Source organism: Orcinus orca, chromosome 9 (assembly GCF_937001465.1).
Source record: "Orcinus orca chromosome 9, mOrcOrc1.1, whole genome shotgun sequence".
Lineage (NCBI taxonomy): Eukaryota > Metazoa > Chordata > Mammalia > Artiodactyla > Delphinidae > Orcinus > Orcinus orca.
In genome coordinates this window covers 12,946,282-12,974,040 of record NC_064567.1, presented here as the reverse complement: position 1 = coordinate 12,974,040, position 27,759 = coordinate 12,946,282, and the positions used below count along the sequence as shown (strand labels likewise).

The window sequence follows — 27,759 nt, the reverse complement described above, 5'->3', positions numbered from 1 at the left end:
TACCCATTTTTAGTTAGTTTTTATTTTTACCAACAACTGTAATATAGGCCCTAGCTATACCATCTGGATTAGGCCTCTTTAAAAATATCATTTATCTAAGCATATGCAGCAGGATTCCTACTAGTTCAGGAATTATTCACGGGGCAGTTATTGCCAATACTTCCAGTGTTGGAGGGAAAGAAAATCATAGTTGGAGTAGTTGCTGCACGTGCTCCCGCCTGTGTGCTTTGCTCTTTTCCTGAGAGAGGTAGGAACGAGGTTAAAGGTACTTTATTTGGCACAACAATGTGCATATAGTTACCACTTCTGTACTGTACACTTGAAAATCGTTAAGATGGTAAATTTTATGATTTTACCACAATAAAAACAAAGTACTTAAAAAATTCCCTTGATGGTGCTAGAGATCTTCAGAATTCTTGGAAAAAAAAAAAATCAGAGAAGCCTTTGCAACCTCATTGGAAACTCACTGCTAGAATATAACACAATGAGCATCGAGCTCCTCTACTGTGTACAACTCACCTCTCACAGAAATAACATCTTACACACTTTGATCTCTGGTTAAGTTGGTTAAGTCCAACCTTTTTCACAGAACTTGCAAAGCCCTTCACAGTCTGGCCTTTGTCTATTTCGTTATGACTAACCCATACTAGTTAGTGGTCGTTTTTCCAATTCCTTGAACGGGACAATTTCTTCTTACCTCAGGGCTTTGCAAACGGCGTTCTCTGTGCCTCAAATGCTTTTCCACCATTTTTCTTCTGCCTAACTCTAATTTATTCTTCAGAGCCCCGCTTAAATATCATCTCTTCAGGGACGCCTTCTTTAAAATACCTAATGAGGTTTGGGCCTCTTGCTATCTTTGTGGATCGATCCATTGATCCATCCACACTCACAGAAGTCTGGTCTGGATTTTTCCTTTGTAGCATGTAATACAATTGTATTTATGTAATTATGTAATATTAGGCTCTCCCTCAGGACTGAAAGTTCCACAAGGTATGGACTGTTTGTTGCAAACCACTGTATTACCCGGGCTCTGGTAGCCTGTATACAGCAGGTACCCAATGCTCTCTTAACAGACGCAGCCTTTTATCCCACAAATTTATCTTACAGATATTCTCAAAGGAGTAGGTGGAGAGGCACATCAAGTTTGTGAGCTTGGTGGTGGAGACAGTAGCTGAACAGCCAGAGAGATGAAAGAGCTTAGGGCTGGCTAAGTGGGGAAGCAAGAAGGGAGTAACGAGGGTGTTCATTTAATGAGTTTCCCCTCCACTCCGCCAACATCCCATCCCCTCCCAAACAAGTCATTCAATAGTAATCATGCACTCATTTCTCTGGGGAATAAGGTAAACTTCAGATTACAGAACCAAGGTAAACAATGTTGCAGAATTAAAATGTGTTCAAGAAACCAGTCACAATTCAACTGCATTAGACTTCAGCACGGAGATGACTGTATTCCTCTGAATAATCTTCAACTTAGGAAGCTTGTACTCCTCCAATATGTGGAGGGACGATAAATACACTTCGTCCTGCTCTTGGTTGCTGAGGGAGAAGTCCTCCCCTGATGGCCCAACACTATTTCCTTTTTGCTGCTCTCTTCCCTTCTCCTTTCCTTGGTTTCCCCTTTCCACGAAGCTTCTTCAGACGCCGCTGCTCATCCTTAAAGTCCTGATGCTCATCTCTAAAAGAGAAAGAAAAAAAAAGTAGCCAGTATTTTTATCAGACTGGAAAAGTACACCAATCTAGAATGTTCTCTTAGGTGGTTCTGGTTATCAAGCTTTGACTTCTACAGGGCGCATGCTCAGCTTGGTGAACAGAAAGGACAGGGAACCCCCGACATACAGATGGGCTGTGTTCCCAAAGTTCATTTCTAGGTCAGTTTTCCCTCACAGAAACAATGCTACCAACAGCTTAATTACCAAACCCGCCCATGTAAACCTAGGTAACTAGGATACAACGCTAATAATTGCCCCAAATTTCCCTGTAACACTAAGACTAAACACTGAAGGGGGCAGAAAGTGGGTATAAGCTTCAACAGCTACACGAGACCCTGAGGGGGCCAGGGATTAGCACCTGCTACAAAGGGGAAAGGTCTGGAGGAAGCTGCCCTGATGGCAGTGGATGATTCACACAAAAAGGCTGCCGGGGAAAGTCTCAGGCAGAAGGAAGCCGGATCAACAGACAGATCCTCCAGGGGTCAAGGCCGCCAGGACTGTCTGTACATACGAATGAAGACTGCCTGTACTGTATAAAAATATCTGCATTCTAAGATCAAATACGGTCAGTATTCTTGGGGGACTGGCTCTAGGACCCCCCCCCCAGATACCGAAACCCACTGATGCTCAAGTCCCTTACGTAAAACAGCATAGTATTTGCATATTCTACACTCATCCTCCTGAATATTTAAAATCACCTCTACATTACTTACAACACCTAATACAATGTAAATGCTATATAAATAGTTGCCAGGTGTGTGGCAAGTTCAAGTTTTGCTTTTTGGAACTTTCTGGAATTTTTTTTTTTTAAATATTTTTGATCCGTGGTCGGTTGAATCTGCAGATATGCAACCTGCGGATATAGAGGCCCTCAAACAGTATAGTGTTTAAATATGTAAGCTGTGGAACCCATTTGACCCTGGGTTTAAGTCACAGCTCCACCATTCAGTAGCTGTGTGACCTTGGATAAGGAATCTTCCCTCCCTGCCCCTTGGTCTCCTCACCTGTAAAAGGGTGGATAATGGTGTACCAATTAAATGTAAGAGAGGGGTTTGCTGGGCCCAATTTTTAACTCCCTAGGCTGTTTTACTTTATTTTTTTATTTTGGTCGTGCCATGTGGTCTGTGGGATCTTAGTCCCCCAACCGCATTGAACCCGGGCCCTTAACAGTGAAAGCTCAGAGTCTTAACCACTACACTGCCAGGGGATTCCCCCTAGGCTGTTTTAAAATAGATCAGTTTCATAGGGTATGATGTTTCATTCCATGAACATGATAGATACAACAGACCTCTTAGGGATCAGCTATGATTGCCTCCCAAATAAGTCATTCTCAAAAACAGAGTAATTCTTCTGAAATATAAGTCAGATCATGTCACTCCTGTTTACAACCCGGCAAACTGCTCCCCGTTTTACTCAGCCCCCTGCACAATCCACCTGCTGTCCCACTGTTCTCCCCTCAGCCTGTGCAGCCCCTGGAACAGACGAGGAACATTCCAACTCAAGGCCTTTGCTCTGCTCTTGTCTCTGCCTTGCAAGCTCTTCCCGGGGTCCCACCTGGCTCACTCACCACCCTCAAGTCTCTGCTTAAGCCTCATCTTCTCAATGAGGCTAACCCTGACTGTCCTGTTTAATACTGTGCCCTGTCCTCTCCCCGCCCACTGAGTGCCCAGTCAGCACTCTTAATCCTGCTCAGCAGGCTCTACTGTTTTTCTTCCCTGTAGCACATTCAACTTGGTAACACACCACGTAATTTACTTACTTAATATGTTTCCCCCTTCTCCTTCCCTCCCCGCCCCCCAACCTTTCCCGACAACCTCCTCCAGAGAGCAAGCGACAAAGGCAGGGGTCTTTGTCTCTGCTGATGAACCAGCCTAAGCACCTGCTTGGCTGAATGAGTCACTGTTTTTGAGAACCTGCTTCCCTCCCTGTTCTGTAGGTCTCTGAGTAAGATTTTCTTCATTGAAGACTGTCTAGTTTCATCCTGCCTGACTTCCCAGGAGGCCTTGTGTTAGAGGCACCATTTACCATAACTAGTGGCTAAATGTGAAAATAATTGTGCTTTTCCATGGATAACTAAATGCTAAGTATTTTTTCTCTGTCCCCAAAGATAGTCAAGGCTTTATTTTTCAAACAAATGGAGAGTAGCAGCAAACAAGTAAATTAAAATAACTGAATGTATTTAATTTGGTTATGGGTTATGATTTTCTACTGAGGACATCTACCTTCCAATGTTTTATTTGGGGTAAGAAGAAAATTAATTTTTATTTTTTGAGCCGAGACTAATGGCAAGGGAGATAATCCCAAAAGCAATTCCAGAAATTCAAAATACGTCATGGACTATCATCTCTAGTAATATATTAACTAAGAAAATCTATTCTATTTTGTTCATTGCTGTTCCCCTTGTGCCCATCTTAAGTGCCTGTACATGGAAGGTACTTAAAAAACAATCTACTGGATAAATGAATGTACCAATCTTTAGTTATCTGGAATGAACTATTAATTTTATTATATTAGCGCCAACAGTCCCAAATTAATGTTTGTACTGTTGCCCTAAGACAAGTCCAATTAAAACTTGTTAAATTGAAAAAAAAAAGTAGGCATTTTAACTTTATACAATTATGTACTGTTTAAATTCTTTTATAATGAGCATGTATTTGTTTGGTAACTAAGACATTTTTTTAAAGAAAATGGTCACATGGGTATTTGATCTTTTTTCTTTCTAGAGCAGTATATCATCTTAAGCACCCACTTCCGACACATACACAAATGCATGGTGGAAAGAGCCTGCTACTCTTACTATTACATATTATTATCCTATTATAATGTTGATTACATATTACTCTTAAAGGTAAACTACAGCTTATTTAGACCAAATTCGTATACCAAAAAGGGTACCAACTAAAAGTGTCCAAAGAGGGTGAAAGGAAATAAGAAATCCTACAAAACTGCCCTCAGGAAAGGAAGGAGGCTCCCCCTCGCCAGTTAGGAAGCAGATCAGCCACAGGGCAGGGACTCTTTTCATCTGACCAACAAGAATGTGCTCAGTGTTTAGACCAGTTTTCCTCTGCATCCACTGAGTGCTCTTAGATTAATGACTAATTTAACATCTCACTATAGCTCAGTATCTAGTCAATGTTAGTCACATTTTAGACATAATTAAATTATGTCTTCCAATAAGTGCATGTTTCCTTTTTTTTTTTAAAGTATATTCATTATGGATATTTTGAAAGCTTTCCCCTCCCACAACTGTACCTTTTGAACTACCTGGGCACTATTATAAGAACCACAAAACTATAAAGATAGAAAGGCTAATTTTTTCCTTTTCTGATCTACTAAACAAATTTCTTATAGGTTACTCTTCGTGTGTGTGTTTTTTTTTTGTCATTACCTGTAGAGTCCAAGAAAACGTAGTGTCCCCATGAGTGCAAAATAAGTGTTGTGATTAGGATACCAGTCATAAGTCTCCTTCCTTTTGGCCAAAGGCTGCTCGCTGAACAGCTTCACCACTTTCATGGATTTGGAATCAGCAGGCCTGGCAACTTCACCAAACAGCCGGGCACTCAGACGACTCATGCGCAAGGCATATTCTGAAAGTGACGACATTTCTTGCGCAGCAAGGAGCAAGAGTCCCTATAGAAAATGAGAAGAAAGATAAACAGGTTAGTGCAAGAAATTCCCAGATTATCGAATGAACGGTTTACAAAGTGAAAACACGGCAAGCCACACGTGAATCAGTTCACATCTTTGGCAGGATGTGCCTTGGCGTTGAGAAATATCCACAGTCCAAGTGGCTATTTCCTTTGCATGCTTTACATTTTTTGCATCTTTTTTTTTTTTTTTTTGCGGTATGCGGGCCTCTCACTGTCGTGGCCTCTCCCGTTGCGGAGCACAGGCTCCGGACGCGCAGGCTCAGCGGCTACGGCTCACGGGCCCAGCCGCTCCGCGCGCGGCATGTGGGATCCTCCCGGACCAGGGCACGAACCCGTGTCCCCTGCATCGGCAGGCGGACTCTCAACCACTGCGCCACCAGGGAAGCCCCTTTTTGCATCTTTTACATTTGGTGTTCACACACTATTACGCCCCAGCTGTACTGCCTCTTTTACAATGAACGATTTTATGATTCAATAGGTTATTTACTGAGAGTCAGCTTACCTATTTGTAGGCTAGATGAGGACAGGGAAACAAGTTATCCTACCACAGCATTGTTATTATACCTTCAGAAAACACCTACCTCAGCAATCTGCATAATAAATATGCTGACTGCTTGCCACCTAAAGGTTTAATCATGGTGGAGAAATAATTATGCTGTTGTCTTTATTATCAGCCCTTTGAATGCTGTTCTCCTCAAGGGCTCCAGATGGCTCTAAGAACAGCTAATGAGTTATGAGGTCATTTAGCCTCCAGGTTGCTGGATTGAATTCTGCCTAGAGACTGAGAGCCAGCTGGGAAAAACAAAGATAGTAGTCTTATAGGAATTAACTCAACAGCTCAAAAGATTCATTTTATTCCTGAACAAAAGGCATTTATGAATTGTGATGTTACTTGCCTTATCTTCCATTTTATATATTCTGCTTTAATGAAAATTAGCTGAATTCTTATTAGCTGAAAACAGTAACTTTTTCTTCAGAGGCATAGAATGTTGAAATAGTATAAGAATGATATCTGTAATATGCAGGAATTATAGGTACTATATATCGAAGATTATATAGGTGATACATAAAAATCAAGAACGTTCACGGGTACTACAGCCAATATTTTATAATAACTGTAAATGGAGTATTACCTTTAAAAATTGTGAATCACTATATGGTACACTTGTAACATATAATATTGTACACCAACTATACTTCAATTAAAAAAAAAAGCATTTGAGAGTTCCTTAACTGAAAAAAAACAAAAAAACAAAGAATGTTGCTGGTGGAATAACCCTCATTCCATTCTAGTTCAAATGTAAGGGTACCTGTTGGCAGAATATGCTAATTTACATGAAATTTTTACAGTGAGATGAGAGTCTTTGCTGACTAAGACAGTATCCTGGTGGACAGTTCAGCTGGGATGAAAAGGAGTTGATCTCCAAATAGAAAAAAGGCATAAACCTATCTTGAAAAACCAAAAGAAATATATTAAAAAACCCTCCTAAACAGGAATGCTGCCAAGTTAATTTCAAAACTGCTCTGGCAATTTAAATATCCAGTATTTAAATTAAAGAATTTTTCATGTCCATTCCAAGATCCATTGAAAGAGCAGAGGATGACCTCAAACCAATTTCAGAATGTCAGTCTCAAACCATTTACCTTCTGAACACCAACCGAGCAATCTTGGGCCAATAGCGCCACCTGAAGGCCAGCAGTGGGAGAACTGTCCAAGGTCTCTCCCCTCCAACCTGGGATCTGTGCAAACCTTACTTACTCCTTCCTTTTCCTTTCAGCACTCAGTTCTAGGATTCCTTTCTCTCCCAACTCTTGCTCCATTATGTGGATGGGGATGGATTGGGGTTGTCAGAGATGTATAATTTCATCAGTGAGAAAAAAAGTCATTAACAGTTAATGTATAAAGAGAAAACAGTCAGTGCTATAAACCTCTAAAGGCCTTGCAAATTACCAGAAGTTGCCTTCAGAAGCTACAAAAAGTTTCTTTGCATGCATTATCTTTTGTCTTCTTTCCACCTTTAAGGTTATCTTTTTCCCAAACATCAGACAAAAAAACTTAAAAACAAAAGGTTTCTTAATCAACTTTTCTTTGTTTTGCTTAATTACCATTATGGCATCAGAACAGATTTCTGTTGCCATTGCACAATATTTCCACGATCAGTTATTTGTAAGGTGGTCTAGGAACTATCATTTTGCTACAAAATTTTCACGAAAATATGTTCTGAACCCCAAATCATTTTATTTTATTTTATTTGCGGTACGCGGGCCTCTCACTGTTGCGGCCTCTCCCATCGCGGAGCACAGGCTCCAGACGCGCAGGCTCAGTGGCCATGGCTCACGGGCACAGCCGCTCCGCGGCATGTGGGATCTTCCCGGGCCGAGGCACGAACCCGGTCCCCTGCATCGGCAGGCGGACTCTCAACCACTGCGCCACCAGGGAAGCCCCAAATCATTTTATTTTTAAATGAAGAGGCAACATGGAATCCTGAGGCCTAGGTTTGAGTACTGGCTCTGCCACTCATCAACTGGGTTATTTTGAACAATTACCTATCCTCTCTAAATATGAGTTTCCTTTTCGGAAAACAAAGCTTGAAGGACCATGTGAGAAACAAGACAGTGGCACTGAATCAATGGTAAACTAAAAAAAGAAAAAAGGAAAAACCTGAACATGCTTGGTGTTCGTACGTTCTATACAGACACATTTGTTTATTCCTTGTCCTCATTTAATCATGTAAAAAAGCATATGCACACTCCATGTAGTTGAACCTGCACCTCCCTGGAATGGTATCCTCACTTATAGACACTGACAGCCAGAGAAACATAGACGAGGGGACCAGCAGCTTGGTAACCTGACAGGTTAACCTGACAGGTAGTAAGGAGGGAGGGACTCACTAGGACAGTGGTCACGGAAGCCTTCCCAGGATGTTAAGTTATCTCCATGCCCACCATGGAATGTAGCAAAGTACTGGGACACATAGCTCATAAATAATAAGGTCTCATTAGAATCCAATGGAAATGGTCATATCACAAAATCCAAGTCCTAAAACTTTTACGATGGAGAAAGAGAATAAGCCTCTCCAAACCTGAATCCTTTACTAGAAACAGACACACTTGCTAAATAGAAGCAAACTGAAAATGCCTATGACAGTTGCCAACTACTGCTTTGTAGTCTCTTACAGAGCACAGACCTGTATGCTTCTGATGAAGTACAGCATAGGAGCTTGGTAAACCTTCCTGTTACACAGACTAAAACAGCTCACAAGTTCTGCTGTCCATAAATATTGGTCCTGAGACTGGCAAACTGCCACTCTATTAGCTTTACGTTTTTTTCAAGATTGGAAAGCCTTATCTAGGATTTTTCAGGACCCTGGTATGCCCCTTTACAGAAACTTTCAACTTTATCTTAAAAAAACCATGATGACCGTGTGAAAGACATTAAGGTAAAAGGCAAAAAAATTAGATTTTTATTCACATGAAGCTATTCTAAGGGGTAGAGAATAGTCACTTAAAATATCAAATTTTCTTTAAATGTGAACTAAAGAAAACAGTATCATGAAGAAAAATTACCTGGACTTGAAAATGCTAAGCAAAAACAAATTACTGAAATGTGCCGGAGCAAAACATGTTAAGCCCATAGGAGAAAATATCCATCTCTTTACTTTAGCATAAAAGGCTAAGTTTCTCTGATCGTTCTGATAGGTCTGATGCATTTAAAAGGTCAGGTTTGTACAGTAACTGGCTTTGGATTAGGTTTGCCTTTTTTCTTTGAAAAGTGCAGATAATATGCAGGAGTTCTTAACCTGGGTAACCCTCAGTGTGGTGAATCCCCGGGGGGAACTTTAAAAGTGAATGCTGAAATGTGTGTGTGTGTGTTTGTAAATTCTGCTGGGGAGGGAGGTTTCTCAAAAACCACGGGTTAGTGGAGAGCGCCAGCTCTGGAGTAGAAAAGCTGGTTGGAATCTTGCCTCTGCACTTTAATGGACATATCGTGTTTGCAGTAGTATGTATTCTTTGCCTTCGTTTTCTCATCTACTACAGGACAGTTGTACTATCTCACTGAATTATGAGGCTGACGTGCGAAACTCATGGCCCAGAGCCTGCCCTAATAGAGTTATCAGGCCTCAAGGAACTCAAACAATGTGCACACGTGTTTCACAGAAAAATCTAGACACAGTGCTTTTTTTTTTTTTAAAGCCCAGTACCGCTTATTTTACTGGGTCGCAGAGACACGAACGGCTCTGAATGGATGTCAAGCTTTACTCAATTCAACAAGAACACCCCCAGCCTCCAACCGCCTGGATCACGCCTGCCTGTGATGGAAGCAACAGTGTCAAGTCAACCGACGTTTAAATCGGTAGGGCATTTCGCTAATATTTTTCTTAAATATCATTCAATCATACTTTTCTGAAGCTGGTAAAAACTAATCTGCACCCCCAGCCCCACAAAGCTAAGGCCAACTGATGAGCAGAGAAACCAAGCCTTGAATGCTGCCTCAACAGGAAGAGAGTAACTGCGCCGGAGAGGAAACTAGGCTAGCGTCCTTCGTTTGGTAAATCTCCCAAGTTATGCAGGAAAAGGCCAAGTTGTTTGGAGGAGACCTGTGAAACCGCCAAGCTGCTTAATGAAATTGACTCGTCCTATTCCTGGCGACTCTACAAGGTTGGAGACCTCCGCAGGGTCTCTGCAGCCATTGCCCATAACTCACTACATGCCCCCCTAACAGTCACCTACAAACTTACCTACTCGCCAGCCTCCTCTGCCGCGCGCCCCTTTCCCGGAAGGCCCGCCCCCCAGTTCCTGCCGGAGACTTCAGCGGGGAGCAGTAGAGAAACGGAAGTTTGGCGGTTAGAGTGGAGTCTTAGTGAGAGACCCGGAACGCCTAACGTCTGACCTGGCGCCTGCACAGTGAGACGAGCGCCTCCAGGTGAGCGGAGGACTGACGGAACGCAGGTTCAGGGGCGAGAGGCTTGGCTTTCATGAACGTCCTGCAGGGTTCGCTAACTCTATTTTGTTGGAAATAGCTATAGCGCTGACCCCCACCCCCCAACCTCTGAAGCAATGTTTATGCGTGTGCCATGTGGTGGAGAATGAAATGCTTTTTTTTTTTTTCTTTTCCTCCTTCCACTGTCTTTCTGTGTGATTTCTTTCTCTTTTCATCCAGCTTAGGCCTTGACGTGCTCCAAGCGCATTGCTTGACTTTAGGGGCTGAAGAAACTTCTGACTCATCAGGGGTGCCATTCCCCTCCCTCCCACCGAGCTACTCATCTCTAACAGTCAATTAGTATCGCTTCCCGGAGGCCACTCTTGATACCCCTTTGCTGGATTAGGGGAACTATTTGGAGTGCTCTGTGTTTCTCTACCCCACTGGCCTGGAAGCTTCTTCAGGGAGTAGGGATGGGGTATTTATCTGACTCCTCAGTAGTTATCTAGACCCCGCTTGACAGTAGAAACACTGTATTTTACTCCATAAGACATCTGCTCTCAAGCAAGCCATATAGGCATTGGCTGAAGCCTTTGTTGAATATTTAATAGTTCAGCTCAGAACACTTCTTATTTTCTGAGCATTTTTCAAGGCCTGTCATAAATACTCTAAAATGTACCCCGGAATTAAGGTGAATCAGTGGCAAGCTATATTCCTAGAGGGTATTCTATTGACACCCTCTTCCCTCCTATAGAATTTTGTTTTATTAGGTTTTGATATCTTATCAATATGTGCTATAGAATTTGTTTTTATCAAGTTAAGTTTTGATATGTTATCAACCTATGATATAATTAGTAGCCTTGTTAACTTGGGTCTGGCTTAAGAAGTTGACACAGGGTGTAATGAGTATAGCATGCATAGCTCAGTCCAAAAGAAATATCCTGGGTAGGAATTTCACCGTGTCTTGGCTTGTTTTTATCTAATAACCACTGAATCACATAAACAAGGAGACTTCCTTTGAATACTGGCTGTTAGAAACTTTAAAGCCAAATTTGCTGTGGACTCATGGCAGGAACTATTATATGTATATTTGCATAAACAAATATAAACCTTGTTGGCTCTGTTTTGCATATATATCTTTGGTTTTTCCCTTTTCGCCTATTTATTATTTGTGTTATCAGGATGTTTTGTGAATCTCTGTAAGCTACCATAACTCTTTCTTAAAATATAGCAAGGTATAGAGAGTTACAGATGGCTGTGTACTATGGGGCACTTTGTACCTTGTCTCTTATTAAGTCAATTTCATAGGGCTTATACTAGTTTCGGAGCCTGCTATAACAAAATACCACAAACTTGGTGGCTGAAAACATCAGAACTTTATTGTCCCACAGTTCTGGAGGCCGGAAGTCCAAAATCAGTATCAGTGGGCCCAAATCAAGGTGTTGGCAAGGCCGCACTCCTTCCAGAGGCTCTGGGGTAGAATAATTTCTTTCACTCTTCCAGCTTCTGGTGGTTGCTGGCATTCACTGACTTATGGCCACATTATTCCAATCTTCAAGGCCAGAATCTTCAAATATCTCTGTGCCTCCTCTTTACATCACCTTCTCCTCGATGTGTATCAGATCTCCTACTGCCTTCCTCTTATAGGGTTATGTGTAATTGCATTTAGGGCCCACAGGATAATCCCGGATGATCTCCCCATCTCAAGATTCTTAATTTATTCATATCTGCCAGGGCCCTTGTCACATATATAGTGGGATTTACAAGTTCCAGGGATTAGGACTGATAACCTTGGGGGACATTTTCCTGTCTACCACAGAGTTGGAAACAGCAAGTCTATGATAATAGGCCTATAAAAGCTGTTACTGACCAATGGGGAAGTTTAAATATTATGATGGGCAAACTAATGTAACAATAAAATTTAACCTCCTGTGGATATTAACTTCCAGACTTTGGCTTACCCACTTGTACCTCCAAGCTAAAGCTTCCTTAAGGACACTTGTTATAGTCAGAGATTGCCTTATATATTTCTATTTTCTATAGCCCAGTGTTTTAAATTTGTGGGTTATGAATCATTAGTTGGTTGTGAAATCAATTTAGTGGGTCGTGAACAGCATTAAAAGACATTAGAATAGGAAGTATCAGAGTGCATCACATGTAGTGAGGGTAATTATTGTTTCATGAAACAGTATGTATATGTGTATTGGATCATGATGTAAAATATACTGCTCACTCTAAGTTGTGGTAAAATGGAAAGCCCCTTCTGTAAGCAAATTCATTCTTCATCATACTCAGTGGCAAATGTTTCTTGCTATTTGAGCAGGAATTAAAGCTCACATCAATTCAAGTTCTCATTGTGTGGAATAGTCCACGGGACAGGTGGATACCTACTCCTTGAAGTAAATTAATTTATAGAGCCCTTATACTCTTTCCTAGTGTTGTGTAAGTTCTTCTTTCCTTCTTCTGCATTTACAATAGTTCTTTTCTAACTTTACAAAAGAAAGGTATATCCCTCACCTAGGGTGTAGAACGCTCTAGGATGACAAACAAAGGGACAATTCAACATGTTTTGGGAGAAGCTTCCTTTAATTATTAATCAAGGCATTATAAACCCTTCTTAGGCTTCCTGTCTTTTCCCATCTTACATATATCCCAGGTAAGGGTGAAGTAAGGCTGTTAGAAATATGGTAATTGGATATTTGTTGTGACTTTCTGAAAACAGATATACTGTGTGAGTGTGAATGGTGGGAGTGATAGTAATTTTCATCACGTCTCTTTTAATCATCACATCTCTTTTATCTCTGTGGTTAAGAAGTGCATTATTATTGAAGGAGAGTCTGGTGAGAGCAAAGCAAAACCAGCATTGAAGAAAATATTGAACCCTAAATTTTTTTCACAGATTTAAACATAAGCAATATTTTCCAGCTATTCTGAACACTTATCTGTAAGATGTGTCATTATCTGGAAAGAAACGTGACTTTGAACAGCTGAAGGAGTGGAGGTTAGTGACATTGATTCTTTTAAATATAAAATGGATTATTTTAAGAGACCTTCATATTTTTTCCCATTATACAGAATAATCTGCAAAAAATGTCATATGTAATTTTATTTTAGATTTGGTATGTGTTGTTCGATAAAATTTAAAACGTATTGTAAAAATCACAGATCACCAAATAGTTCCCATTCCCTCCCTTTTTAGGCATAAGGTTGGAGTTAATTTCATGGCAATCGTGGAATTGGGTAAGGCCATAGGATTATTTCTGGCCAGTGAGTTATGAACAGAAGTATTGCCTTTACGCATATGAAACCTCTAGAGCTTTCCTTTCCCTCTGGTGCAGGGGATCATTGCTCTGTCAGCCTGGGCCCTTGAGTGATTATGAGGAACAGATCTGTTCTGCCAGCCACAGTGTGCATGTAGCTTAGGTTACAAAGAAGCCTTTGTTGTTTTGAGTCATACCATTTTGTTGTTTGTTACTGCAGCATGACCTAGCCTATCCTGTCTGATATACTTATTTTATCAAATTCTGCATCAGTATATAAATACTCCCATCCTGACCTCACTTTATCTTTTAACATGTTTGATACTTTGTGCTTCTTATTATCAAAAAATTATGTGTTAGCTGCTGGACTGATCTATTTTTAACAACATACTTTTATTCCTCATTAAATATGTGGGAAAAGTTTTTATTACTACTTCAAAAAAAAAACTGGTTAGAGCTCTTACAGAATTTTTATATGTGATTTTTATTTAGTTATTCCTGAAAGCTGAAAACCAAATTTCAGTTTACACATGGATATACTTTATTAAAGGAATACTGTGCTTTAAAAAAATCATATTCTAATTCATAAATAATATTTATTGATTATGTTTTACTATTATGAATTAAGTGATGACAGACCCATATAGATTTATTCCTGGTTTTATGACATTATAAAAATGTATAAACTAATTCTATTAGTTCTTACATCATTTTAATCTTGATTGGTTTTAATAATTGAGCTTATGAGATACATTTTGTGATCTATTTCTCAGTTTTTAGAAAATTTACATGAAATTCATATACTAACACATTCATTTGAATTGAAAATTGTCACACTTTTTCTCAAAGTGAATTTTATTTAGATGATTGGTTTGACAGTGAGGATCGACTTTACTAATTAGATTACGTGGTCAATAGCACATTTTCTGCATATTGAATAAGTTATATCTGCAGCTCCAAGGTACAGCAAAAATATATAAAACACATGATGAAATGAAAGTATTTTATAAAAAATATTTTACATTAAATTAATACTGTTTGCATTTTGCTAGTCCTTTAAGGGTTATTTCAGGTAAGGCAAGATGCTTCTAAATGAGAACAAAACAAATATGGATTTGGTAAATCTTTGTATTGCTTTTTTGGTTTATTTCCCAGACATTGTGAAAGTGAATGGCTACGATGGCTGCGTAATAAATTATTTTCCTTTTATCTCAGATTTTAGATTCTCTTTTGGAGTAAAACAGCCTCTGCACTGTTTACAAGTTATTTTGAGTTGCAAAAATTCTTCTATGTTTTTCCTTATATTAGCATCTGTAGTAGAAACCTTAGCCACAGACAGTAACTGCTCCAGGTCAATATATTCTTTTAAAAGTCAGGTTGAAAACAGTTCTTTGTTTTCAGAAATTTTAAAGGAGGAACTAGTGAAGTTGTCAGTGGATAGATCATTACAAATAATTTTTATGATAGATTTCTATGTAATTTTTGGCATCTAACTTGGAATGAGTTTAAAGAATTGGGTGATATTGCTATACCTAGCTTTTTCCATTCCCATATACTTACTCATGTGAACAAAGTTTCTCAGTGCTTACGTCAATACAAGTGAAAATAGGGATAGAATTGATGCTGTCTCATTCAAGCAATAAGTAATAGTCATACATGGATACATTAGGTAAATGGGGAAAACTTATGTCAAGAGATGTGTTAAATTTTTTGTTGTTTATAAGCATTCACCAAAATTCATGATATATTTAGTTTGTTTTGCTCACTTGTGTACCAAAAAATTGAAGTTTAAAAAAAATTAAAATTCAATCTACAAATATTTTGTTGCAGAGAAATATGATAGATGATCAAGAAATAAATGTCTTTTAAGCATAAAATCATATTAGGATATGGTGAAATTTCATGAGGTGAGTAGAATGTAAGTTGAAGGAGAAAAAGAAATGGTATAAACTTTTTGACTTCTAAAGAAGGCCTTATTCGTGAATTTTAAAAACAAATGATGATGGTTATGAAATTACTATTCCTTTGGACATTGAAAAGATGATGTAATGGTTTTATTTTAAAATTTCAATGTTCATGATACACTTTGCCACTTTCTAAATTTATGATGAAAAATTTTAGATGTCAACCAAAGATGTGTGAGAGAGCACATGATTTTGTAAATTCTCTTAGGTGGTTCATAAGCAAAAGTTTGAAGACTGTGTTATATTTGTACACTAATGTTTTCTAAAGCTGTGTTGACAAGTGCTAACTGGAGAATTAAGGTAATTGTCTGAGAGTAATTACCATTTCCTGATATCTCTTTTTGTGAGAACTCATTGCAGAAAAAGAGTTTTATACCTGTTGCTTATCTGTGTAATTGTCTCATTTTCATAAGTGTGTGGATATTTACGTAGATTTAATCTAAATTATGGATACGGGAAAGCAAAGCTGTCTTCTGGTGGCACATACTACTACAAATGACCTTCATCCTTCCTTGTTGTTTCTATCACCCAATTCTCATATGTTTGTTGTATATCCTTTCAGACAAAGAAGTTGATAAATAAGGGAGAAATAAAACTTAGCAATATAGGAAACTGTTATCTCTTTATCAAAATAGTTTAAATGCGTTTTCCCTCACATCAACACATCTAAAAATGTCAACATTTTGTGAAAGGATTTAGTAGCATGTACGTATCATATGAAGACCCATTGCCAAAGGATCCCTGAACCCTAGGTCCTCTATTTTTTGGGCTTCCCAGCTCTTTATTTCAAGCCTAAAATGATATTTATCCATTTATCCTCCACTCTTTATACTAATACTTCAGTTGTCTGAAGTAGTACATGTACATATATTGAAAACTGGAGAAGGTTATAACTTCTGTTCTCAAGTCATACATATTTTTAAAAAAGAAGAAAAAGCATCTATTATATTTACCCAGATATTTACCATTTCTGTGTTCTTCCTTCATTCCTGAAGTTCCAAGTGTCCCTCTAGTATAATTTCCTTTCAGCCTAAAGAACTTCTTTTATCACTTTTTTTAGAGCAGATCTGCTTGTGACAAATTCTTTTATTTTTGCTTCATGTGAGAATGTCTTTATTTATTTATTTTTTTGCAGTACGCAGGCCTCTCGCTGTTGTGGCCTCTCTCGTTGCGGAGCACAGGCTCCGGACACGCAGGCTCAGCGGCCATGGCTCACGGGCCCAGCTGCTCCGCAGCATGTGGGATCTTCCCGGACCAGTGCACGAACCCGTGTCCCCTGCATCAGCAGGTGGACTCTCAACCACTGCGCCACCAGGGAAGCCCAAGAGAATGTCTTTATTTCACTGTCATTCCTTAAAGGTATTTTCACTGAATATAGAATTCTGGGTTGATAGTTGTTTTCATTCAGCTCTTAAAAATGTTATTCCACTATCTTTTGCTCTCCATAGTTTCTGATGAGAAATCAGCAATAATTCAAATGGTTGTTCCCTTATATGTAATGTGTGAAGTTTTAAGATTTAAGAAAAAAAAAAACCTTTGGTCTTTAGAAGTTTGATTTGATGAATCTGCCTTTTTTTTTTTTTTTTTTTTTTTTTGCATTTATCCTGTTTGGGTTTCCTGAGCTTCTTGAATCTGTACATTTGTGTCTTTCACCAAATTAGGGAAGTTTTGGCCATTATTTTTTCAAAAATTCTTTTGATACTAATTTGCTTCTCCTGTCCTTCTAGGGCTCCAGTGACTCAAATGTTAGATTATTTGCTAATGCTCTGTTTTTTTATTCCCCTCTCACATGAGATAACTTCTATAATCTATTTTCAATCTAATCTTCAATTTCACTGGCCCTTTCCTTTCTCACTGTCTCTATTCTGTTATCAAGCCATTGCAGTGACATTTTTATTTCAGATGAAATGTTTATTTTATTTTCAGCCCTAAAATTTCGATTTGAGTTTTTGCTATTGATTCTGTTATTTTGCAAGAACTGTGTTTCTATTCACTTAAGGAATGTTTATCTTTGTGAAGCATGGATATGATGACTACTTTAAAGTAATTGATATTTCCAATATCTAGGTTGTTTTGGGGTTGGCATATCTTTCTTTTCCCTTGAGAATTGATCATAGTTTCCTGGTTTTTTGTATGTTGAGTAACTTTGGATTGTATCTTGTATTTCGAATATTAGGTAGTGAGTCTGTCAGCCCTGTTAAAATTCTCTGGAGGATGTTGATTTTTTGTCAGTTTGTTTGTTTTAGTAGGCAGTCAGCTTGGCTATATTTGGATTGCAAGTTATGTGTGGCTTCTATGTCAGTACAATTTTCAAAGCCCTTGCAATGCTGCTTTGGGTCAGTTCTTTTTTTTTAAATTATTGGTTGATTGATAGATTGATTGATTTTTGGCTGCGTTGGGTCTTCACTGCTGTGCACGGGCTTTCTCTAGTTGCGACGAGCGGGGGCTACTCTTTGTTGCGGTGCGCGGGCTTCTCATTGTTGTGGCTTCTCTTGTTGTAGGGCACGGGCTCTAGGCGCGCAGCCTTCAGTAGTTGCAGCACGTGAGCTCAGTAGTTGTGGCTCATGGGCTCTAGAGCACAGGCTCAGTAGTTGTGGTGCACGGGCTTAGTTGCTCCGTGGCATGTGGGATCTTCCCGGGCCAGGGCTCGAACCCATGTCCCCTGCATTGGCAGGTGGATTCTTAACAACTGTGCCAGCAGTGAAGTCCCCTGGGTCAGTTCTAAGCATGCGCAGATTAGGGAGTGAGCCCCATAATGGGTCAGTTTATATAATTATGTTTCCCTTTCTCTATGTTTCTACCCTCTGAGATTTCCTTCACACTCTCTGGCTCTCAGGGGCCTCTTTTTTTCCTCATCCTCTGGCTGCTATAAAGACATGTTTCTTTTAGGAGTTTAGTTATGTGCATTGCCATGACTGGGACCACCCATGGGGCCAAATAGGGAGGAAAAAGGGAGAGAGAAAAATGGTAGGGGTTCCTCTGCAGTCTTTAGATGACAAGGCCCCTCCCCCACTTCCTGTGTTCAGAATGATAAGTTACCTCTTGAGGTTTCAGATGCTTGCTCCACCACCAGCACTGTAGTGCAGCCCCATGATTGGGGCTAACCTTGCAGCAAGGCTAGAAAAGAAAAAAGAGAGGAAAAAGTGCATTTTCCCTATACTTTCTGGCTCTCAGGTTCCCCTTTTCTTGGTCCTCAAGACAGGAAGACAGTGTTTCTCTTGGAGTTTTTTGCTGCCTGTGCTGCTGCACAGTTCCTCACTTGGGCCACCCTCGGGTGAAATCTGGGAATTACAAGAGGAAAAACAAAAGGAAACTCATCACCTATTACCCAGAGATGATCTGTTTACATTCCAGAGTAAAAATCTTTCCCATCCTCTTGAGAGGAGAGTGCCATCAGTCCCTTCATAAACTCTGAGTCTCATAATTTTGGGGTCTTCACCTCTGGTTTTAGCGCTGCTGCATCTGCAGGGTAACGTCAGGCCCTCATTGTGTTGTTCTGTGGGGAACTGGGCATCAGAACTGGTGCTAAGATGCTCTCTGAGTAATAAATGGCCTGTTGTCTAATCCAGAGACCTTGTATTTCCATGTACAGAAATCAACTCAAAATGTACCATAGATCTAAATGTAAGAACAAAAACTATAAAATTTCTTTGAGAAAACATACAAGAAGATTACTGTGACATTAGGTTAGGCAAAGTCTTCTTGGACAGGACATGAAAAATACAAACCATAAAATAAAAAGTTGATAAATTGTACTTCATTGAAGGTGTAAAACTTCTGATCTTTGAAATACACTGTTAAAAATATGAAGAGGTAAGCCACAACTGGGAGAAAATATTTGCAAAAATTATACCTGATAAAGGACTCATGTCCAGTCAGAAAATATAAAGAACTCCTACAACTAAAAAATAAGACAAACAACCCAATTAAAAATGGGCAAAAGATGTGAACAGACTCTTCACCAAAGAAGATATACAGATGGGAAATGAGCATGTGAAAAGATGCTTAACGTCGGGGAAATGCGAACTAAAGGCAACTTACTGACTAGAATGGCTAAAATTAAAATCAGACGATAAAAGTGTTGGTGTGGATGTGGAGCTAGTGGAATTGGAACATGGTACAGGCACTTTGGAACACAATATGGCAAATGATTATGTTAAGTATATCCTTACCAGAATTACCCAAAATTCCACTCCACCCAAGAGAAATGAAAAAATATGTTTACACAAAGACTTGTATTCAGATGTTCATAGCAGCCTTATTTATAATAGTCCAAACTGAGAAATGTGAAGGAATGTGTGTGTAAATGCAGAAGATATTCTTGAAGCCAGTCTGACTGAAAAAGTGTTCTTCTCTAGCTATTTTTTTTTTTTTTTTTTTTTTTTTTTGCGGTACGCGGGCCCCTCACCGTTGTGGCCTCTCCCGTTGCAGAGCACAGGCTCCAGACGCTCAGGCTCAGCGGCCATGGCTCACAGGCCCAGCTGCTCTGCGGCATGTGGGATCCTCCCAGACGGGGGCATGAACCCGTGTCCCCTGCATCGGCAGGCAGACTCTCAACCACTGCGCCACCAGGGAAGCCTTTCTCTAGCTATTTCTAATTTTATTAATTGAATTGCTTTTCTTTCTTTCTTAGCCAATTTCTCTTAATCAAACACTGTATTATCAGCACATCATGGTTTCTTCCCACTACTTGCTTGTTCAATACTTTTCCCTATTTCTTTTTCTTAAAACTTTACTAATGGGGAAATTACCTCATCCCTTCACAGTGAATCTTGTCTGCTATCTGCTCATAGGAATTCTAGAAGCCCATCATCATCATCATCATTGTCATCATAGCAGCAGCAGCAGCATATAAGCATCACCATCACCATCATCATCATCCTTAAGTGATTTTTCAATCGCACTCACTGCCCATCTAAAACAGGGCAGATGCCACATAGCTTAGCTTTAGCAGACCTATTTTACTGTTCCAAAATAATCTCATTCCCAAGCCTGTTACAGTGGTTCTTATGGTGTGAGGTGCTATAGCAGAGTGGTTAAGAGCATATTCTGTGAAGCTAGATTCCCTGGATTCAAATTTTGGCTCAGCTGTTTACTAGCTGTGCAACCTCAGGCAAGTTATTTAACCCTTCTGTGCCTGAATCTTGGGCAAGTTATTTAACCTCTATGTGCCTTAATTTCCTCCTCGGTCAAATCAGACTGATGCTAGTACCTGTTTCATAGGATTGTTCTGAGTATTTTTTTAAAAAAATTTAAATTAAAAAATTTTTTTAACATCTTTATTGGAGTATAATTGCTTTACAATGGTGTTTTAGTTTCTGCTTTATAACAAAGTGAATCAGCTATACATATACATATATCCCCAAATCTCTTTCCTCTTGCGTCTCCCTCCCTCCCACCCTCCCTATCCCACCCCTTGTTCTGAGTATTAAATGTAGTATTATAGGTAAAGCACTTAGAACAGTGCCTGATAAATAGTTAGCTCTTAGTAAATGCTGATTGTTACTATAATTATACTGTTATTCCTCTTTCCTGGAATGTCCTGTTCCCTCCTTTCTATTTAACCAAGCCATCTATCCTGAAGGCTCAGATTAAGTTCCATGTCTGACTTGAAATCATCCTTTATTTTTTAAATTTTTATTGGAATAAAGTTGATTTAAAATGTTGTGCTAGATTCTGCTGTACAGCAAAGTGAATCAGTTATACATATACATGTATCCACTCTTTTAAAAATTCTTTTCCCATATAGGTCATTAAGAATATTGAGAAGGGTTCCCTGTGCTCTATAATAGGTCCTTATTAGTTATCTCTTTTATATATAGTAGCATGTATATGCATCCTGACTGTTTTTTGTTCTTACTGATATCCCTCCTCTCTACATTTGTATGGTACTTATAATCTGACCCACGTCATTTAACACAATTATGTATTGAAGTCTTTTGGCCTCCCCCTCTCTAGCTGCAGTTTAGCTTCTCTGAGAGCAGGAAGTGTGTCTTGTTTGCACGCTCTTTGAGTTCCAGACCCACATCCTTAAGGATGGGCTGGGAACTTTTAACCTGAGTGTCCCACCACTACCTCACAGCCCATGTGCTGGGTATTCCCACTTGCACCTCCATATGTACTCTCCATTCTTTTCCACCCTGCCCTATGCTGTAGGAGCTGACCTCCTAGGACTGCGTTTCATTGGGCCCAGGCATTGGGAGGCACCACCAAGAGATTGGAGGGCGGGGGTATTTATTCCCTTGAGTTTCCCCAGCCTGGGTGGCTACGTCTTCTACCCAAAGCCATTGGGCAGCCCTCCTCTACAGTCACAGCTCTTGCTGAGCTCTGCTAACTGCTCTCCTGCTCTGGACCCTCCAGGCCTATGGGCAGTAATAGCCTTCTGTTTTGGCAGTTGGGATGCTTCACCATCCATTGTTAGTTTCCTTAACAGCCCACGTATCTTTAATTTCTTCTTTTCTCATCCTTATATTATTTTTTTTCTGGTCTTTCTTCACAGTTTAAGAACTTCAATAAAATGTTTAATAGAAATGATAACGGGAATCTCATTTTGCACCTGATTTCAGAAAGAGGAAGCTTCCAATTCTTTACCATTAAATATAATGCTTGCTGAGGTTTACTGTAGACATTATTTATCAGATTATGGCTTTTTGCTTCCCCCCCCCTTTTTTTTTGACATCTTTATTGGAGTAAAATTGCTTTACAGTGTTGTGTTAGTTTCTTTTTTTTTTTTAATATCTTTATTGGAGTATAATTGCTTTACAATGGTGTGTTAGTTTCTGCCCCATAACAAAGTGAATCAGTTATACATATACACATGCTCCCATATCCCCTCCCTCTTGCGTCTCCCTCCCACCCCCCCATCCCACCCCTCTAGGCTGTCACAAACCACCGAGCTGATCTCCCTGTGCTATGCGGCTGCCTCCCACCAGCTATACATTTTACGTTTGGTAGTGTATATATGTCCATGCCACTCTCTCACTCTGTCACAGCCTCCCCCTCCCCCTCCCCATATCCTCAAGTCCATTCTCTAGTAGGTCTGTGTCCTTATTCCCATCTTACCCCTAGGTTCTTCATGACCTTTTTTTTTCTTAGATTCCATATATATGTGTTAGCATACGGTATTTGTTTTTCTCTTTCTGACTTACTTCACTCTGTATGACAGACTCTAGGTCCATCCACCTCATTCCAAATAGCTCAATTTCATTTCTTTTTATGGCTGAGTAATATTCCATTGTATATATGTACCACATCTTCTTTATCCATTCATCTGTTGATGGACACTTAGGGTGCTTCCATGTCCTGGCTATTGTAAATAGAGCTGCAATGAACATTTTGGTACATGACTCTTTTTGAATTATGGTTTTCTCAGGGTATATGCCCAGTAGTGGGATTGCTGGATCATATGGTAGTTCTGTTTTTAGTTTTTTAAGGAACCTCCATACTGTTCTCCATAGTGGCTGTATCAACTTACATTCCCACCAACAGTTCAGGAGGGTTCCCTTTTCTCCACATCCTCTCCAGCATTCATTGTTTGTAGATTTTTTGATGATGGCCATTCTGACTGGTGTGAGATGATACCTCATTGTAGTTTTGATTTGCATTTCTCTAATGATTAGTGATGTTGAGCATCTTTTCATGTGTTTGTTGGCAATCTTTATATCTTCTTTGGAGAAATGTCTATTTAGGTCTTCTGCCCATTTTTAGATTGGGGTGTTTGTGATTTTGATATTGAGCTGCATGAGCTGCCTGTATATTTTGGAGATTAATCCTTTGTCAGTTTCTACATTTGCAAATATTTTCTCCCATTCTAAGGGTTGTCTTTTGGTCTTGTTTATGGTTTCCTTTGCTGTGCAAAAGCTTTTAAATTTCATTAGGTCCCATTTGTTTATTTTTGTTTTTATTTCCATTTCTCTAAGAGATGGGTCAAAAAGGATCTTGCTGTGATTTATGTCATAGAGTGTTCTGCCTATGTTTTCCTCTAAGAGTTTTATACTCTCTGGCCTTACATTTATGTCTTTAATCCATTTTGAGTTTATTTTTGTGTATGGTGTTAGGAAGTGGTCTAATTTCATTCTTTTACATGTAGCTGTCCAGTTTCCCCAGCACCACTTATTGAAGACGCTGTCTTTTCTCCATTGTATATTCTTGCCTCCTTTATCAAAGATAAGGTGACCATATGTGCATGGGTGTATCTCTGGGCTTTCTATCCTGTTCCATTGATCTGTATTTCTGTTTTTGTGCCAGTACCATACTGTTTTGATTATTGTAGCTTTGTAGTATAGTCTGAAGTCTGGCAGCCTGATTCCTCCAGCTCTGTTTTTCTTTCTCAAGATTGTTTTGGCTATTCAGGGTCTTTTGTGTTTCCATACAAAGTGTGGAATTTTTTGTTCTAGTTCTGTGAAAAATGCCAGTGGTAGTTTGGTAGGGATTGCATTGAATCTGTAGATTGCTTTGGGTATTATAGTCATTTTCACAGTGTTGATTCTTCCAATCCAAGAACATAGTATATCTCTCCATCTGTTTGTATCATCTTTAATTTCTTTCATCGGTGTCTTTTAGTTTTCTGTGTACAGGTCTTTTGTCTCCTTAGGTAGTTTTATTCGTAGGTATTTTATTCTTTTTGTTGCAGTGGTAAATGGGAGTGTTTCCTTAATTTATCTTCCAGATTTTTCATCATTAGTGTTCCATGTAGCCTAACTTTTTATTGTCACAGTAGGCCCTGGGTTATCCATTTTCAGAGAACCAACCTTTGGCTTAGATAATCTTGTCTACTGTATGTTTGTTTTCTATTTTATTGTTTTCATCTATGTTTATTATCTTCTTTTCTGTTTGGGTTGAATTTGTTGCTTTTTTTTTGGTTTTTACTACTTATAAATGTGGATGCTTAGCATATTGATTTTAATCTACTTCATTATTTTTTTAATAAATTTATTTATTTTCTTTTTGGCTATATTGGGTCCTTGTTGCTGCGCACGGGCTTTCTCTAGTCGCGGCAAGTGGGAGCTACTCTTTGTTGTGGTGCACGGGCTTCTCATTGCAGTGGCTTCTCTTGTTGCAGAGCACGGGGTCTAGGTAGGCAGGCTTCATTAGTTATGGCACATGGGGTCAGTAGTGGTGGCTTGCAGGCTCGAGAATGCAGGCTCAGTAGTTGTGGTGCACAGGCTTAGTTGCTCCATGGCATGTGGGATCTTCTCGGTCCAGGGCTCAAACCTGTGTCCCCTGCATTGGCAGGTGGATTCTTAACCACTGCTCCACCAGGGAAGCCCCTTAGCATATTGATTTTAAACCTGTCTTCTTTCCTACTATGTGCATTTAAAGAAATGATGACTTCTGAGGAGGGTGAGAACCCTGTGAGCTAGCATAGCTAGAGAAAGAATCACAGAGAAGATGGGACCTGCATTTTCAGAAAGAGGAAGGGAAGTGCATAGCAGGCTGATACAATATTGTAAACAAAAACTTAGTGGCAAGAATGTATTAAAAGTTTTTTTAATAGAAAATTTTAAACATATACACAAGCAGAAAGAGTGACAGAATGAACCCCTATGTACCCATCACCCGATTTCATGGCCCATCTTCCCCTCCTTTAATATTACTTTGAAGCAAATCATAGATGGCATATGATTTCACATGCATGTATTTCAGCATACATGTCTAAAAGATTGGGACTTTCTTTTGCTTATTTAAAATAAAATCAGCCTTTTTCGGGACCAGTGTGAATAAGCAGTAACATTATCATGGTAATTTGGCCTGATGACTCATGAATATCCAAATCTGGGGCAATATGGCCTTCTGACTCTTAAACCCAAACCCAAATCCTGGAACTGTTATAACTCTGAGAGAGCAAAAAGTCACACCTGTCAATACCAGAGAAAAAGGATCCAAAGATGTTGTCATCACAGAGGTTATTGAAAAACATGTTTCCATTAGTGACCAGGAATCTTATCATTTAGATCACTTGCACAGGAAATCAACACAGTCTAGCATAGCCCATGGGCCATTTAGAAGGTCTCTTGTTTAAGGGGCATGATGCCTTGTGTAAATTGCAGGCACGCACTCTTTATCTTTTTCTTAATTGGTTAATGTATTTTTTTTAAATAAATAAATTTATTTATTTATTTATTTGGCTGCATTGGGTCTTTGTTGTTGCGAGCAGGCTTTCTCTAGTTGTGGCGAGTGAGGGCTACTCTTCATTGTGGTGTGCAGATTTCTCATTGCAGCAGCTTCTCTTGTTGTGGAGCACAGGCTCTAGATGTGCGGACTTCAGTAGTTGTGGCTCGCGGGCTCTAGAGCACAGGCTTAGTAGTTGTGGCACACAGGCTTAGATGCTCCACGATATGTGGGATCTTCTCGGCCCAGGGCTCGAACCCATGTCCCCTGCATTGGCTGGCAGATTCTTAACCACTGTGCCACCAGGGAAGCCCTAGGCACACACTCTTATGTTAGCTTGGCTCATTGTCTGCTGCGTTGACCCACTCCTTCTCACTCTAGCTTTTGGAAGTTCCCCTTTGTATCCCACCATTGGGGTGGATTTTGCGATCCTCGAAGAGGCATGCTCTTTTTCTGCTCCAGGGGGCAGCATGGTTAAAAACAAAAGTTTCGGAATCAGATAGAACTAGGTCTGAATCCTATGTCCCGTACTTAAGAGATCTAGATACTCTTTTAGCTATTTTCCTCATCAATAAAACAGGTTGGTAATGGCTATTTAGCAAGACCATCGTGAGAATTAATAAATATAATGTGTGAACCACATGGTGTTTGCCATTACTCATTCCTCTCAGTTTAAGGTTGAACCTGCCTTCCTAGGAGTTACCTAAACCTTGGTATGTATCTCTGGACTTGGTCAACAGAAATTAAACTCTACTTGGACATTTGTTATCATTATATCCGAATCTCTGAGTTGTCTGCTCTTAGAATGTTTTCCATATTTCTTAATTTCTGAATCCAGAAGTTCTCTCAAAGTTTCTAGTTTCCTCCACTATTCTGCCCTGGGTGGCAGGAGTTCTTGTCCTCAGCCATACATCAGAATGTTAGAAATTCTTATTTAACTGAAACATTTTGCCTTTGAACTGTCTACTTGACAGCATTAGCATTCTTGGAACTCCACATTTATATTTCATCATATCCTCTCCAACCCATTTTGAGTTCTTAACTGAGTCATAATAATTTGGAGAGAATATATTATTTTCCAATAGCACCGTGGGGAATCAGAGTTACTAGTGAGAAAAGGGTTTGAAAGAGAGTTTAGAAACCCGAAAGGAAATACTCATTTGCTTCACAAATTTGCCTGCAGTTAGCTTTCCCAGTGACGAGACTGTCGCTTCATTGTGGCAGCCTCGTATCTATTTAGTCTCTGTGGCTTCATTTTCCCATCTTCAGAGTGATAGATAATAGTGCCAGTGGTCAGTATCCTCTGAGTGGATTCTGAATAAGTATTCGTGTGACTTATTAATGATAGCATCGTAGTACCTACCCCACATGGTTAAGGAGATAGGAGAGTATTTGTGTTGCGGTTAAACACAAGAGTTTTAGAGCCAGACAACCTAGGTTTGAAGCCCAGCTTTACTACTTATTACCCACATGACTTTGGGCAAGTTACTTAACCTTTTATACCTTTACTTTCTCCATCTGTAAAATGGCAATAATAATAACATCTGTTTCATAGGGCTGTTAGAGGATTAAATGAAATAAATTCTGGTATTTAAGCACTCTGTAAAAATCTTTTTATGGTTATTCTTAAAAGTACTAATGGTGATTAAAGTATTGAAATAAGTAGGTGTGAAAGCTCCAGCACAGTAGGTGCTTAATAAATGTGAGAAGCTGATAATTTTTTTTCTCTCTTTCAACACTTCCTTCTCTGTCAACTGAATAGCAAAGACGAAAAGTAAATGGTAAAGTGGTTAAGGACCTGGACTCTGGAATCAGACTGTCAGTGTTCAAATCCTAAATCTAAACTTTACTAGCTGTGTGGCCTTAGGCAAGTTACTTAACTTCTCTGTGCCTCAGTTCCCTCATCTATAAAGTTAGATAATAGTAGAACCTACCTCATAAAATTATTATGAGGATTAAATGGTTTGATATAGTGAAGTATTTAATAACAGTCTCAATACACAGTCAGTGCTATATATATGTATATTAAATAAAATATTTTTTATTAAAAAAATTTTAATCCCAAATTCCACATGCATAAGTTCTCATTATGTAAATACATATGGTGGGTGATTGACATTGAGGTTGGATGAACTGTGGATAAGT

At 39.4% G+C, this 27,759-nt stretch overlaps 1 protein-coding gene and 1 long non-coding RNA gene across 3 annotated transcripts in view; one reads left to right on the top strand and one right to left on the bottom strand.

The window, feature by feature from the left end:
- Positions 1-252: 252 nt before the first annotated feature.
- MRPS33 (mitochondrial ribosomal protein S33) lies at positions 253-10,202 on the bottom strand. 2 transcript variants are annotated; one of them, XM_004272131.4, is made up of 3 exons: positions 10,099-10,202; positions 5,098-5,339; positions 253-1,675 (listed from the first exon to the last, which is right to left on the bottom strand). In XM_004272131.4, exons 2-3 carry the CDS (start codon positions 5,310-5,312, stop codon positions 1,570-1,572), a joined length of 321 nt encoding a protein of 106 aa, XP_004272179.1. In that variant the 5' UTR covers positions 5,313-5,339; positions 10,099-10,202; the 3' UTR covers positions 253-1,569. The 2 variants fall into 2 exon arrangements, with proteins under 2 accessions (XP_004272179.1, XP_033288217.1); XM_033432326.2 differs by lacking the exon at positions 10,099-10,202 and adding an exon at positions 7,004-7,132.
- A 63-nt stretch (positions 10,203-10,265) lies between these two features.
- The window catches only part of LOC117202291 (uncharacterized), a 31,222-nt gene continuing 13,728 nt past the window's right edge, over positions 10,266-27,759 (top strand). Inside the window, exons 1-3 of the long non-coding RNA XR_004484522.2 lie at positions 10,266-10,351; positions 13,180-13,281; positions 13,480-13,520. This is a non-coding gene — a long non-coding RNA (uncharacterized LOC117202291). The remainder of the gene's footprint in view (positions 10,352-13,179; positions 13,282-13,479; positions 13,521-27,759) is intronic.

Coding starts and splice junctions, on each gene's coding strand:
- MRPS33 (XM_004272131.4), bottom strand. CDS start 5,312: ATGTCGTCACTTTCAGAATATGCCTTGCGCATGAGTCGTCTGAGTGCC. Junction 1,676..5,097: donor CGTTTTCTTGGACTCTACAG/GTAATGACAAAA, acceptor TTTCTCTTTTAG/AGATGAGCATCAGGACTTTA.